Source organism: Rhinolophus sinicus, chromosome 1 (assembly GCF_057876585.1).
Source record: "Rhinolophus sinicus isolate RSI-liver-muscle chromosome 1, RSI-T2T, whole genome shotgun sequence".
Classification (NCBI taxonomy): Eukaryota; Metazoa; Chordata; class Mammalia; order Chiroptera; family Rhinolophidae; genus Rhinolophus; species Rhinolophus sinicus.
This window is the reverse complement of record NC_142501.1, coordinates 120,366,696-120,382,877: the sequence shown is the minus strand read 5'-3', so window position 1 is coordinate 120,382,877 and position 16,182 is coordinate 120,366,696. Positions and strand designations below refer to the sequence as shown.

General features: G+C 32.4%; 1 protein-coding gene across 1 annotated transcript in view; it reads right to left on the bottom strand.

Annotated features, from left to right (window-relative positions):
* MALRD1 (MAM and LDL receptor class A domain containing 1) overlaps positions 1 to 16,182 on the bottom strand; it is a 544,472-nt gene that overhangs the window by 335,759 nt on the left and 192,531 nt on the right. Inside the window, exon 24 of the mRNA XM_074324842.2 lies at positions 13,199 to 13,412. Coding sequence (XP_074180943.2) covers positions 13,199 to 13,412 — 214 coding nt within the window. The remainder of the gene's footprint in view (positions 1 to 13,198; positions 13,413 to 16,182) is intronic.

Here is a 16,182-nt window from a genome sequence, read left to right as displayed (position 1 = left end):
AAATCTCATCATTCTATTCATTTATTCGTTATTGAGCATATGCTATAAATAAAGCACACTTAGGAAAATGGGAAATCAACTGGAAAGGAGACTGCTGTGTATCGAACATAATATGTCTCAGGTTCTGAGCATTCTCTTTACGTATGTTATTTTAAGTCTTGCAACATCTCTATATAATAGTTATTATTCTTATTTGGGTTGATGAGAAAGCTGATGTTCACAGTTAAATCACTTTGCTTAGCATTACTGTAAGCAGTAGAGCTATGAGTTGAAGAATGTTATGATACAGCCCATCTTCCTACCATCTGGAAGCTTCTTTACCTAAGATTTACTCATCAAATTCCATTCTTCTTATACATAATCAACACAAGACTAACTAAAAGATAAAAAAACTGAACTATTAAAGTCTTAGGCTATATGAATCTGCTATGGTAGGCAAAAAGAAAATGATACTGAATATTGGGATAATCTAATCATATTTAGAGCACTGTGGTATTTTCTGAATATTTAATTCCATGTATGGGAAAATTTGAGAATTGAAACCATTCAATGAGAGAAAGATAATAGAGGCCTAAAACTATGCATGCAAGATGCTATTAAAGGATTCAAGAATACTTACATTGATATCATGATTACAAACATTAGAAAGGGGATGTGAAAAGATGTGCAAAATTAATGGTACCTGTTTCAAATACTTAAAATTGTATTATAATTAAGAAGTACAAGTAGTAAGAAATATTATCATCAAAAACCCATACTGATCAAATATGGAAACACTGATTCAATATTAGGAAAGATGTTATTATATAAGGGGTAACTGACAGTTGAAAAGGCTTTTTATGTGAGGCAGTGTATTATCTCTTAAGAAAGTGTTCAAGCAGGAATTAGATGATTCTCCCTTCCCACCTCTATTGTCTGCCATGGCAGGGAAGTTATACAAATGATTCCTTTATTGGTTGATAATTGATTTCTCAATTCATTCAATAGCAATTTAGTAGCTGTTAGGGCTGATTCATCAATAAGCATGTCCTAGTAGATTTCTCTCACATGTTAATAGAAGTGCTAGAATGGTGATAAAATAAAAATGTATGATTAACTGTTAATTGAGTAAAAGTGAATCCTTCACAGGAGTCTTACTGTTAAATCCCTGTTTCAAAAAGTTTGGACTAATTTGCATTAATCTCACCAACTCTACAATTCTTTGACTTCATAATTCAATTAATGCCTCACATTTTGACAAATTGTTTATATGTACTTATAAAAGGGTTAGTAGCTATATTATTATTTCTTTATTTTTCTTCATTTAATTAATTGGTATTTTCAATAAATATGAGTATCGAAAAAAGAGAGAAGAGACAAATTATCTATAGCAGGAATGGAAACAGGGAATATCACAGATCCTATGGATTTCAAAGGATGATGTGAGAATACTATGCACAGCTCTACATGCATAAATTTGCCAGCTTAGATGAAATGGAGTTATTTCTTGCAAAGCACAAGCTTACACAACACAAAATAATTTGAGTAGCTTTTTAACTATTAAGAAAACTGAAGTGAAAATTTAAAAAATCCTAAAAAAACAATCCCCAGGCTCATATGGTCAAACTGGAGATTTCTACCAAATCTTTAAGGCACACAAATTAGAAGACTTAAAACGTCACAATTTGAAATGCCATAATTGTCTACACAGAAAAACCTAAGGAATGTATTATAAAACTCTGACAACTAATAAATGAGTCAGCAAGGTCATAGAACACAAGACCAACATATAAAATTAACCATATATATATATATATATATATATATATATATATATATATATATATATATAACTGTGTATATATATATATTAGCAATAAACATATAAACCAAATATTTAAATATAATACCATTTAAAATCCCTCAAATAATGAAATACTTAGGTGTAAATCTTATGAAATATTTACAGGACTTGTATGTTAAAAACTATAAAACACTGATGAAAGAAATAAAAAAAAAATCTACATAATAGAGAGATATTCTGTATTCATGGATTGGAAGTCTCAACACATTCAAGTTCTTATTTCTCCCAAATTGTGATAAATAGATATTTAATTAAATTATCGAAATTATACCAATTTGTATAGATATAGGCATAATTTTTCTAAATTTATATAGAAAGTCAAGCAACTGGAATAACTAAAACAATTTTGAAAAAGAATAAATTAGGAAGAATCATTATATCTGATTTCAAGATTTATTATATTACATAGTCTTAGTTATCAAGATTGTAGCACTGGTGGAGGACTCAACACGTGGATCAATGGGACAGAAAATAGAATTCAAAAATAGCTTCACACAAGTACAGCGAACTAATATTTGAGAAAGGTGCAAAAGCAGTTAAATGAAGGCAGGGCAATCTTGTTAATGGTGCTGGTGCAACTGGATAGCTGTAGGCAAAACCAAACAAAACAAAATCTTGACCTAAACCTCATACCTTATACAAAAATTAACAAAAGGAGCCATAGACTTAAAAGTATAATATAATACCACACAACTTTTAAAAGAAAAAAATAGAAGAAAATCTGGGACCTAGGACTTGGTGAAGCGTTTTTAGATGTGACATTAAAAGCATGATCTCTAAAAGGAAGGATCAATAAATTAAACTTTATCAAAATTAAAAGTGTTTACTCTTTCCCTGTTAAGAGAATGAAAACACAGTCTAAAGCCTGGGAGAAAATATTTGCCACTCACATATCTGTCAAAGGATTTATATCTATAATATATAAAAAACTGAAAACTCATGGTTAAGAAATCTGGTTGGAAAATGAACAAAAAACACGAAGAAACATTTCACCAAAGAGAATACAGTCTACAGTTGGCAAAGAAGTAAATGAGATGGTCACCATTACTAGATATTAGGGAAATGCAAATTAAGACCATGATACACTATTGCTTCACACCTATAAGAACAACAGAAATAAAAATTAAATAGTTACAATACTAAATGCTCACAAGGATGTGGAGAAACTGGATCTCTCATACATTGTTGGTGGTACAGTAGAATGGCACAGCCATCTGGAGAACAGTACTATGGGATGTTGTATCTAGACCAGGGGTGTCCAAACTTCTTTTGATGGTTTTCACCAACGGCCATATGTGGTAAAATACACAAACAGCCGGGCCACTCACTCGAGGTGAAGTACGTATTGCCTCACCTGGTTTACTTAAGTAAACTAAATATATTTTTGGAATTTGCTGCATGCCAATTAACAATGGATTGTGGGGCACAGTTGGCCCTTGGGCTGCAGTTTGGACATCCCTGATCTAGACCATTGAACATGAGTCAGCAATAAAAAGGAACAAATGATTTATACACAAAACAACTTGGATGGATCACAGGGGATTATGCTGAATGAATACAGTCTCAAAAGGGTACATACTAAATGGTTCCATTTGATTATATAACTTTCTCAAAGGGACAAACTACAGAAATGGAGAATGAAGCAGTGGTTTCCCAAAGTTAGGAATGGTGGGAATAAGTTTGACTATAAAGGAGTGTCTCAAGGGAGATCTTTGCTGAGATAAAATATATTGACTGCAGTGATGATTACACAGATTTACAAATGTAATAAAAGGCCACAAAACTATATGTGCGTATTGAACCAATCTCAGTTTCCTGATTTTGATAGTGTACGATAGTTATATAAATTGTAAACACTGCATGAAGGGTATACCGGATTTCTCTGTATTATCTTTATAACTTCCTATGAATCCACAGTTATTTCAAAATTCAAAGTTCAAAATATTAATGTCATGTGACAATTATTATTGAGTGACATCGTTGGGAAATTGTGATACAGTGATTTCCTTTTTATTTCCTCATTGTATGAACCAATAATACATTTTGTAAAAAATACCTTATCAACTGTTTCAAAGAACAATTGTTCTATCAAAAGTAATTTTGTTTCTAAACAAAAGGATTTTGGAGGTAAGTCATTTGGGGAAATCCTATTAACAATATCAACTTTTTGAAAACTCACAATGCAGGAATGGATTTAGAGAAGCCCCTCACGCATAATTCTTGCTCCCTAAAGACTACCTGATTTCATAATTTGAAAAATATCATCCTAACACATATCATCGAAAACACTGAGTCCTGAGCAGTGTTGATAATTTTGGAAAGACAATGAAGACTTCTGCGCCCCGTCACTCAGCTAGAGCCTGACATAATGAATTCCTGGAGCTCAGCACAGCTGATGCTTCACAGGAAGCATGATGATAGTTGACCTACTTCTTAATGTAATCTCCCCAAAAAAACAAGAGCTAGTCACAGTCCATGATTACTAAAGTATGTATCCGAAAACAAAAGAAAAAACAATAGTTGTTTCCAAGGTGATGTGTTGCTTTTATGAATGCCTGTGTTGACATTAACATTGATATAGGGCCTTTCAGCCCTCCGAAATGCTTTGCACTTATCTCTCATTTGTAATTGGAATGTTTATGAACCTATCACATTTACTAGACAAGGAGCTCCACAATTATTCAAATAAGACCTTGTTTTTCTTTGGTTTTGCTCCTGAGTCACTTATATTATTATTGCCCAATGTTCACCAAATGAATAAATGAAAAGGGAATGTCAGGTATGCAAGTGTTAATTACAAAATGCTTGCATAGATTTTATATGATTATTGACTAAGAATGAAGTAATTGTCTATGTCAGTGGTTTTCATGCCCAGGATGATAGTGTACTCTGGCCCACCCACAGGGGCACTCTACACTTTTACATCCATTTCGGACACAACTGAGCACAAATTCTGATATGGTAAAAAGTTTCAGATGGGGCATTGAACTGGATATGGTAAAAATATATAATATAATCTTACTGTGAGTAAAAAGTAGCATAAATATCACAGCATCAAACCATAGCCCCTTCTCTCCTCAAAATCATCTGTTACTTGAAAATGAGAGACTTCCGCTATAACAAGTGAGAGAGGACAGTTAGGATGTAAACTAGTCATCTCAAAAAAAAAAAAAAAAAAAAAAAAGAGTCCTGAATAATAACTAAGCATGTAGGGAAATTATAATTAGGCATTTATGGAAAGCAAAGGACATTGTTATCCACAGGGTGATAATATAGAAAATATTGTTTTAATTATTAATGACTTTTAAAATAGTCCTTTGGGGTTTTGTTGTTGGTTTTTTAAACTCGAATACACTAGACATCACTGGGCTTGATCCATCAGTTTTTTCATTCTTTATTAAAATGTCAATTTGTCAATGAGAACTTTTCTAGCTGCCCTATTTAAAACTCCAACCACCATTCCAAGCTTTTTCTTTCCCACAATTCCGTGTTGCTTTTTGCTAAAATATGAGATACGCTGAGCTATTTTACTTATTTTGTTTTATGTTCTGTCCCTCTCCACTGCCACCAGCCAGAATACCAGTTGCGTGAGGGCAAGAAATTTGTCTGTATCGTTCACTGTATTATCCTAAGGAACTAGAACAAATCCCGGCATGTAATGTGTGCTCAATATTTGCTGAATTAAGGCATAAGTGCTCATTTTAAAAAATTCCTTTAAATTGTCAATAAATTATACCAGGCAATTAAATAAACACATACCCTTAAATCTTGATTTGAGTTAATAAATTCATCAAAAAATATATACAGAATGATTTTTAAATTTAAACACTATTTTTTTGAATGATTAAAATCCTGATATATTTGTATATGTTGATAAGAAAATAATAATAGGTCTCCCTTCTCACCGGAAAACTGTTTCAAAATTTTGTATTGTTTAGATTAGTGCCTCCCAAATTTGAATGTGCATATGAATCACTTAAGGATCTTGTTAAGATGGAATTTATGGTTCTGTATGTCTGGAGTGGGTCCTGGATTCTGATTTTTAAAAAATGATTGTTTATGAACCAAGATTTGATTACTGACTTTAGATAATTTTTCAGCAATGTTAAGTTGCACATTGATGTGACATAAAACAATGATATTTTGAGGAGCATTTCATCCAGTAGGAAAAATAATATGTTTAAAATATTTGTAATGCCTTTAGTAATTGTGCTATTAAGTAATTGACTTTAAGAGTTTGGTTTATTGTTTATCAAATGCTCTTTCATGAAGAGGGACTCCTAATGTAAACTACAGATTGTGGTGATGACAACATCACAATGTAGCTTCACTGACTGTAATAAATCTACCACTCTGGTGGGGGACTTTGATCATGATGGGCAGGTTGTGCATGTATGAGAGTTCAGTTTTGCTGTAAACTGAAAACTCCTTTAAAATGTAAAATCTATTAAAAATAAAAAAGACAATAGAATGAAAAAAATATTTGCAAATCATATAGATAAGTGTTTACTGTATTTTGCCGTGTATAATGCACATTTTTTTTTTGCCCAAATTTGTGAGGGAAAAATAAGGATGCGTATTATACATGGGTAGTACTAATTCCATATCTATATAAATGTTTTTAATTTTTTTATTTGTGCTTATGAGTTAAAAGTGTAACTCTTCAAATCAATAGCAATATCTGTATGCAAAATAATACCCTGGAATATCATAATATGTTTTGCTGAACTTATGATGAACATGCAACGATGAAGAGTTCTTGGCCTTCTATGATGCATAAATATGGTAAATGTGTTACCGGTACATAAAATTTCTTGTACCTGGTATCTGTTCTTGTGTTTTGTAATTATTTGTTACATAAAATGTCTTGTACCATAATATGTTAAAAAAATAAATGCTCAAATTCCTTTATAATACAAAAAATAAGTACCTAAATGTAAACAATTAAACATTTTAATTAAAAAATTAAAACAAAATATTTTTTTTCCCTGAAAGATTGGGCCAAAAACGTGGGTGTGCATTATACATGGGAGCACATTATACACAGCAAAATACAGTAATATCCAGAATATGTAAATAACTTCCTATGATTCAACAACAAAAAGCAGACAATCCTATAAAGGGATGGACAAAGAACTTCAATAGACATTTCTCCAAAGAAGATACACAAATGGCCAATAAGCAAAAGAAAAGATGCTCAACATCATTAGTCATTATGGAAAGGAAAATCAACCACAATGAGATTCCATTTCACATACACTAGGATGACTATACTAAAAAATAAAAATGGAAAATAACAAGTATTGGCTAAGTCCCAGATTTCCTTCAAGAATTTGTTTTGGAGGGGGAATTGAATGAAAGTGGGCAAAAGATACAGACTTCTACTTATAAGATAAATAAGTATTAGAGATGTTTCGTTCAACATGACTGTAGATAATACCACTGTATGGTACATTTAAAAGTTGTTAAGAGAATTCTTATTACAAGAAGAAAGATACTTTTTTTCTTTTTGTCTTCTTTTTTTTTCTTTTTTTTTTTAATCCATATAAGATGATGGATGCCACCTAAATTTATGTGGTAATCATTTCACAATATATGTAAGTCAGGTCATGATGTTGTACACCTTAAACTTATACAGCACTGGATGTTAATTGTATCTTAAAAAATAGGGGTAATTAATTAATTAAAAGAATTTGCTTAAATATATTTCATCCACGCCTATCCTCATCATGTTCCTTAATACTACAATTTGCTCTTCCTCCATTTATGATTTCCCTTAGCTTACTCCATATTTTCGCATAGCACTTACCACCTTTTAATAAACTCTGCAATTTATATACCGGGAGTGCCAAAAACATGTATACACATGACTTGTTTTCATCTTTTGTTATCAGTATATATTGAATATTACAATTTTAATACATTATTTTTCATTTCTTAAAATGTTCATGCATTTTTTGCACCCTCTGTATATACTTATGTAGATACACACACACACATGTATTTGTGCATGTAGAAACAGAAAGACTATTTTTTTTTATTGGGGTGACAATTGTTAGTAAAATTACATATACAGATTTCAGGTGTATAATTCTGTATTACATCATCTGTATATTGCATTGTGTGTTCACGACCCAGAGCCAGTTCTCCTTCCATCACCATATATTTGATCCCCTTACCCTCATCTGCCACCCCCCAACCCCAGAAAGACTATATTTTTTGTTTAACTCAAGGGTATGATGGGTAGGATTTTTCTCTGTTTATTTACTGACGTATACTAGGTGTCCCATACACGGCTTGACACATAATTCCTCAACAAATATGCGTCAAATTAATTTGATATATCTATCTTCTCTATTTCTCTTGATCATTCTTGACAGGGTTTTGAAGATTTTATCAGTCTTTTCAAATCTCCTCTATCTTAAATTTGTGTTCTATTCCATTAATTTGCACTATTAGCCAGTTTCTAATATAAAGATTAAGTGTATGAATTTTTCTCTAAGTATTCACTTGGCTAAATCCCACAGGATTCTATGCATTATTTTTATTACTAGTGTTTAAAACATTTTTAATCTTATTATGATTTGGGGCAGGGGAGGCATGAATAATTAACAATGCCTTTCTCCTAACCAATAGGGAGTGTCTAGCTTTTTGTCTCATAATTGATTTCCAGCCTAATACAAAAGGGACAATCTATTACTTTCACCTGTTTAAAATTATTGATATTTGCTCAATGTTTAATAATATAACTTTTTTTTTTTTTTGGTAAATGCTCTGTGTGTGCTTGAAAAGAATAGATAACTGCGATTGGTAGCACTTGCCTATTAGGTTCAGATCACTTACTAATTATGTTGATCAAATAAATATCCAGCACCCTCACTAATCACAGTGCAGAATTAAATTACTTTGAGTATGCTTGAGATACTCTTAATTGTGTAGCAACAATAAATATGCTAATTAGAATGTACAGGGAAACAAAAACATGGTTGTTTTCCAAAGGAGCCTCTGCATCAATGGTAAAGATATGTTCAAATAAGATTTTAGAGCGCTCAGATACACAAATAACTTTCTTCTTTGATTATGTCATATATCTTAGACATGGTATTTATATTATGAAGTAATAAATAACATTGTGATTTTTCTACTTGATTCTGCTTTCAGAGTCTACATTGATCTACAAAAAAATTAAAGCATCAGTTACTTTTGTTTTATAAAGGATTATTTTCTTCTCCATCAGGGATAGTCTATGCCTTTAAAAATAGTTGTCTTTTTTTTTTTTTTCATTCTTTCTGCGATTTCTATGTGGCATACTTGTACTTAATGACATTTCAGAAATTTTCTTAGAGTTGTGATACATGTTCAGCCTTTACTTAGAATTATTTTTTTAAAAAAATCCAAGTATTATGGAACTTAAGTCTAAATTCTTAGTTGGGTGTCAGCCAAACTTCTGAAATCAGCTGCTATGGTAATTAAATTTTTTTATTTCTTCCTATTCTTTGGCGTCTAATTAGGGCATCAAAGCTACAGCTACCTAGGATAAATAACAGTACTCAGAATTCACATAGCAGATTTTAGCCATCCTATAATTAAAACATAACATTCAAGACCAGTATAATTATATAGTTATTTTTTTAATTCATAATAAAAATAATCAATGCTATGCAAATAAAACTTACACTCACCTAACGGGAACCAATATAAAAATGTGGTTACTTTTAGAGTTTCTTCCAAACTCTAAAATTAGTTAGAGTTTGGTTAGTTTCTTTATTTGTTCTAAGGAGCTGAAAATTTTTTCTTCATCCTCTTTAATACCTGGAACTAATCCAGCTTTCTTCTCCAGTATGTATTATTAATATGAGTAGACCCACTAAAACTTAAACAATGGGATTTGGTAAACAGTTCACCAAAAAAACACCTCGAGTACAACCTTCCCTCCAAAAGCTAATGATTAGTTTTACCTTCATTTTCCATATGAAATACCAAGACAGGAAATTTGAATACTCTCCTGACCCTCTTAGTACATCAGCCTCCTTTTCCAAACACAGACATAGGATTCCTAGAAATTTTCACATTAGAACCTCTATTACACACATTACAAAGAGTTCAAGAAAAAAATCAGCCAGAAACAAATCGATACTTTAAATACTAAGGAGGTGAAAACATAAATTGGAAAAAAGACAGTCTCTTCAATAAATGGTGCTGGGAGAATTGGCAAGCCACATGCAAAAGAATGAAACTAGACTGCTGTATGTCACCGTGTACCAAAATTAACTCAAAATGGATCAAAGACCTAAGCATAAGACATGAAACAAAAAATTGCATAGAAGAAAGCCTAGGTACTAATTATAGACCTTGGGTTCAAGGAGGATTTTATGAATTTGACCTCAAAGGCAAGTGAAGTAAAAGCTAAAATAAAGGAATGGGGCTATAGCAAACTAAAAAGTGTCTGCACAGCAAAAGAAACCATCAACAAAACAAAAAGGCAACCAACTGACTGAAAGAAGATATTTGCAAACAATACCTCTGATAAGAGGCCAATATCCAAAATGCATAAAGAACTCATATAGCTCAACAACAACAACAACAAAAATAATCCAGTTAAAAAATGGGCAGAGGACCTGAACACACACTTCTCCCAAGAAGACATACAAACGGTCAACATACAGATGAAAAAGTGCTCAACTTCACTAGCTATTAGGGAAATGCAAATCAAAACCACAATGAGATATCACCTCATGCCTGTTAGAATGGCTATCATCAACAGGACAAATAACAACAAATGTTGGAAAGGCTGTGGAGAAAAAGGAACCCTCATACACTGTTGGTGGGAATGTAAATTGGTATAGCCACTATGGAAAGCAGTATGGAGTTTCCTCAAAAAATTAAGAATAGAATTACCATATGACCCAGCAATCCCTCTCCTGGGTATCTACCCAAAAATCTGAAAACATTTATCCATAAAGATATATGTACTCCAATGTTCACTGCAGCATTACTTATGGTGACCAAGACATGGAAACAACCAAAGTGCCCTTCAATAGATGATTGGATAAAGAAGTTGTGAGATATATATTGTGACGGGCCAGCCGTCACGAGTCGATGGGTTCCCTAATGGGGGAGTGGGAATGAATAAAAGACACTCTCACATATGATGGCGATCGCGGAACTTCAGTGATCCTGAAGACACTAAGTTTATTTTACTGCACCCATATAAGCAGTTTGAGCACGTGCAAGTATGTATTAACATAACAAATGTAAATTCTTTAGCTTTCACATAGAGGATACAAAATTCACCGAAACTCACAAGTAATTATCTTATCAATTGCCCTGATAGGCATCAGCCTTCTGTGTCTGGGAACTGGCCGCTCCCACCAAATTCCTCAGCAGCTTACAAGCTCAAGCTCCCCTCAGGTGCAGGAAGAGACAATTGCCTCAGGGGGAGGAAACAGGTAGCATAAACTGAGACATTCTGCAAAGCTCAGAGTTTCCTGTAACCATGGCTCCCCACAATATATATATATATATATATATATATATATATATATATATATATATATATATATATATATATATATACACATACATACAATAGAATACTATTCTGCCTTAAGAAAAGATGAAATACTGCCATTTGCGACAACATGGATGGATCTTGAGATTATTGTACTAAGCAAAACATGTTAGACAGAAAAAGTTAAGAACCACATGACTTCACTCATATATGGGATATAAAACTATAAGCAACAAGTGAACAAGACAAATAAACGAGCAAAAACTCATAGACACAAGAGGTTAGTGGTTACTGGAGGGTAAGGGGCATGGTAAAAGAGCATACAGGGGGTCAAATACATGGCAATGGAAGGAGTACTGACTCTGGGTGGTGAACACATAATGCAATATATAGATGATGTATTGTAGAATTGTACACTTGAAACCTATGTAATTTTACTAACCATTGTCACCCTAATAAGTTTTTTAAAAATTATATCTTGCAAAAGAAATACACTGGCAGCATTAAAAATAACATTCAAAAGCATAATATCTGCTCTGACTGATAACCTAATTGGTGTAATACTCAAATAAAAATGGCACTAAAGAAAATGTAAAACAATTTGATGCAGAAAATAACTACAAATACCCCAGAAAATATTCATAAGGTAAAGATAAATATTAATTAATACAGAACTCAAGATTAACCAAATGTTTTGCTTGGCTCACATATGATAATAATGGATATTGCAAGAAAGACTCCACAATTGAAGGAATAGATATATGATATAAACAGAATTTCTACATGTGTGGGTTTTTGTTGTTGTTGTTTTAAGATTCAGTTTTACACAGAGGTGCCAAAGTAGTGGTTCATAAGTCAAAATACTTGAGTTCTACACTCAACTCTGTGAACACCAGTTTGGTGAACTTTGTAAAATCTTAACACTACTGTTCATGGTTTCATCTATAGAAAGCACTAATAACATCTGACCCACTTACCCCTCAGGGTTCCTGTAAAGATCACTACACATTAGTAAATAAAAGGGCCAAGAAGGTTAAAAGTTCTATATAAACGTGAGTTCTTATACTGAAGTTGTTCTTGATAATCCAGATTTGGTTTTAGTAGCAAAAGAAAGACCAAACTGTAATAAACTAACTCAGAAATTATTACTAGTACAGTGGAATAATTTGTCAATCTTCATTTTGACAATTTGTATTCACCTCATTTGCAATGAAATGAGGCAACAATGGGACTGTGTTGTACAATTTTACAGTCTTACCCGAATGAGTACATATGGCCCATTTAGCTAAGGATATTTTAATAGTTACTGTTTATTATGAGTCAATCTCCTACAACCGCCTTACATAGCTGATATGTATCTCCTTTAGGAGATTGCTCTGTCTATTTTATGTATTATTTGGGTATTATTTTTTTGTTTTTTAACAACTTCTCACATCTCATCATTTACACAAAGGAATGACAACTCTCTGAAATGCAACAAAACATAGAGGCTTGTTAACTCTGTATGAATTGGTTTTGATGGATGTTTTGTTTCTCTTTTTTCCAAAACATTCTTTCATATGAATAACACTTGTTTCCATTGTTTCTCTTTGAAGATTCCTGTTTTCCAATTTATCTCCAATTACTTCATACACACATACACAGACACACACACACCAATCCATCAGCTAGTTTTAAATGAATTATGGTTCTAAATTAAGTATGGAGAGGAAGAAACTAATGTATGTAAATAGTTAAATCAACTTACCTGAGCTATACATACTGTTTCCACAATTAACACACCACATAGAGTAAGGTTATGTAATATAAAGGCAAAAGTAAGGAAACAGAACACTTCCACTTACGGCAAAGGAAGGTGGTCTCATCGGAACCATCAGCGCAATCATTCACAAAATCACACAGCTTTTCCTGGGCAACGCAGTGCTTGTTGGCACACGTGAATTCTTGAGCAGTACACTTTCTGTCTGGCCTGAGTAGGGGAGAACAATCTTGAAAGGAAATGTCATCCACTGCTACATCTCCCATGTAACTGACACCACGTCTTGCCCTAAAGACAATCTGAAGGCAGGGAGGGAGGGAGGGAAGAAAGAGGCAATTTCAGTCCATCAAAAATGCAAAACTTGGAGCAACCACTACCTATAGGACATTAGATTTGAATCTGATGAAAATACCCCACAATGAAACTGACCCCAAGAAGTTTGAGGGTCATCTAGGATCTGCCCCATCCTCAACACCTAAGAATGTGGGAGTGGTGACCCCACTGACTCTTGTCTAGAGTTTTAGGATTGGTGGCCTACAGAGCAGGCAGGAGTCACCTGCCTCTGCAGCAATCAGATCCAAAACAAGACCTGAGTGTTTCTTAGAGCTTCATCACACATGGAAACAGGAGACCAACCAGGGGACAGAATCTACCAAGAGAAAGAAGATGCAAACACATCCTTCACTCTATGTTGCCCACTTCTGGCCATTCCTCAGATCTGTCCACACCAATTACTTGAAAGTGAAAAGTTATTAAACTCAACACCATGAGGTTTTTGAATTGACCACGTCTTTGGAACTGAAATGATACTGATTTGCCTTTGATCAATATATGTGATGAACACAATTCTCATGCACTCTCACCTTTGACAGTGAGATCCCACCTAGGCGGACTCCAAGAGAATTAGAAGCAATGAAAAATAATAACAGGATTCACTGAAGTTTTCAGAAGGTCCATCTATAAAGTTTGTAGTATTACCACTGCTTGGAATAATAATGAACACTGGTCTCATAGAACGCAAAAAGTTACATATTGTTTAGTTTCAAATTTCTAAGTGAAATTAATTCAGAGTTTCTCTGTAGGCCAAATATGTATTTGTGTGTTAACATAAGAAATACTCATATATTTTAAGATAAATTTAGAACAATTAGAAATCAGTTAAGAAATACAGTTACCTCAGTGATTTTTATACAAAATATTTATTGTTATCAAACTCTCAAACACCTTTTGACCAAATCTAAAAAAATATTTTTCTTGAAAGAAATAGTTTTCCTTAGATGTTACACCTTTACACTATTGTTTGAAAACCTAAGTGTTTTCCATTTAAGATGATAGGATAGAATAATTAAAAATCATGCCTCTCACATTATTGAAAAATAAAAATAAAAACACAATTTGTATGTAAATTCACATATTGAATTTACATAAAAGGGATCAATTGTTCTTCACAGAAGATGTGCAAAAAAAATAATAAATTTGGATGACATTTTAAGAGCTTAGAAGTAATTAAAAAGAGGTAAAACTGGAAAGAATAATGACTACAATGTTTTTATAAGGTAAAAAGCCCAAGAAAAACATCGATACACAAATTCAAAAAGGTATTCTACTACCTGGATATATCTAAACATTTAAATACGTGATGCAATGCTCTGTGTATAAGAAACCACATATTCCATAGACTTTAATATTAAATGTGATTAAATATATTATATATATGTGTGTGTATCCATATATATATATATATACATATATATATATAAAATCCCCCCCCCCCCCCAAGGAGAACAAAAGCAGGGTCAATTCTTTTGTAAAAGTTGGAAAGCAATATAGCACAGCAGTTGGGTTATGGACTCATAGATAATCTGCCTGCGTTTCAAGTCTGTCTGCCATTTTGTGATTACATGACTAGGGCAGATTACCAAACTTCTATTTCTATATTCTAATCTATTAAGTATAGATAATAATAGTATGTACCTCATACAGTTACTATGAAAATTAAAGGAGTAAATAGTTTAAATTCACAGAACAGTAGTTAGCACTTCATAAGTGCTAAGTATGTGATTGCTGAGAGGAGCCTATCTATGAGATAGGAGGTATCTATGAGACATAGCACAATCATGTAGATATACTTACTGAATATTCACAGCAGAATTGGTTACTTCTGCTGTATACACAGAGGACTGGAAATTCAATAATTAGCAAATATAGTATATCTTCTATTTAGAAAGAAGTGATTCTAAATTCATGGAATTAAGCCCTGTGCAATTTAGACTAAGAAAAAATATTCTCCAACAAAATGGCTTGGTATTCTCACTGTGCTTATCCAAATCTTAATAAATCTTAATAGAAATCTGCCTCATCTTCCAAGAAAACCCCCTCTTTGCTCCCCCCCAAAAAGAGAGAAACTATTAAATTTTAAAAAATTTATAAACCACACACACATCCACGGAGCTCTTGTATTCTTGAAAATTCATGAAAATTAAAATTCATACTAAATATCTTGGCACATCATTATTTTTAGTTCAAATATTTTAATCTCTGTACTACTCATTTATATACATATATATATTATATATAATATTTTATATATATATATATATATATATATATATACATATATATCTTATCCTAATATTCTTATAATCTACATGAAGACAAATACATCACACAATTTTGTGCCTTCCCAAAATATTTTAGAAATAACTAAATCTCTTAACTCTAATAAGGCTCCACAATATAATGTGCTTTCAATAGTCTTTTAAATCACATTTGAAATAATGTAATTACAGTCTCTGAGAATATATTCATAAAGTAGACGGAGGTGTTCTTTACATATGGGAGGCTCGGCAATTACAGAATGAAGGACAGTTGTCATTAAAATTAAATGTTCCTAAAAGTATGGTTGTCTAATTGGAAGAAATTAGCACATTCTGAAACTGTAAATTCCTTATGGAAAATGTTATATGTATACAAACAAACACATCACAAATGGAAGATTATGAGTGAAAGAAATAAATTATGATTAAAGAAAAAATCAACAAAACTTCATCACTCAACTATTTGGATTAC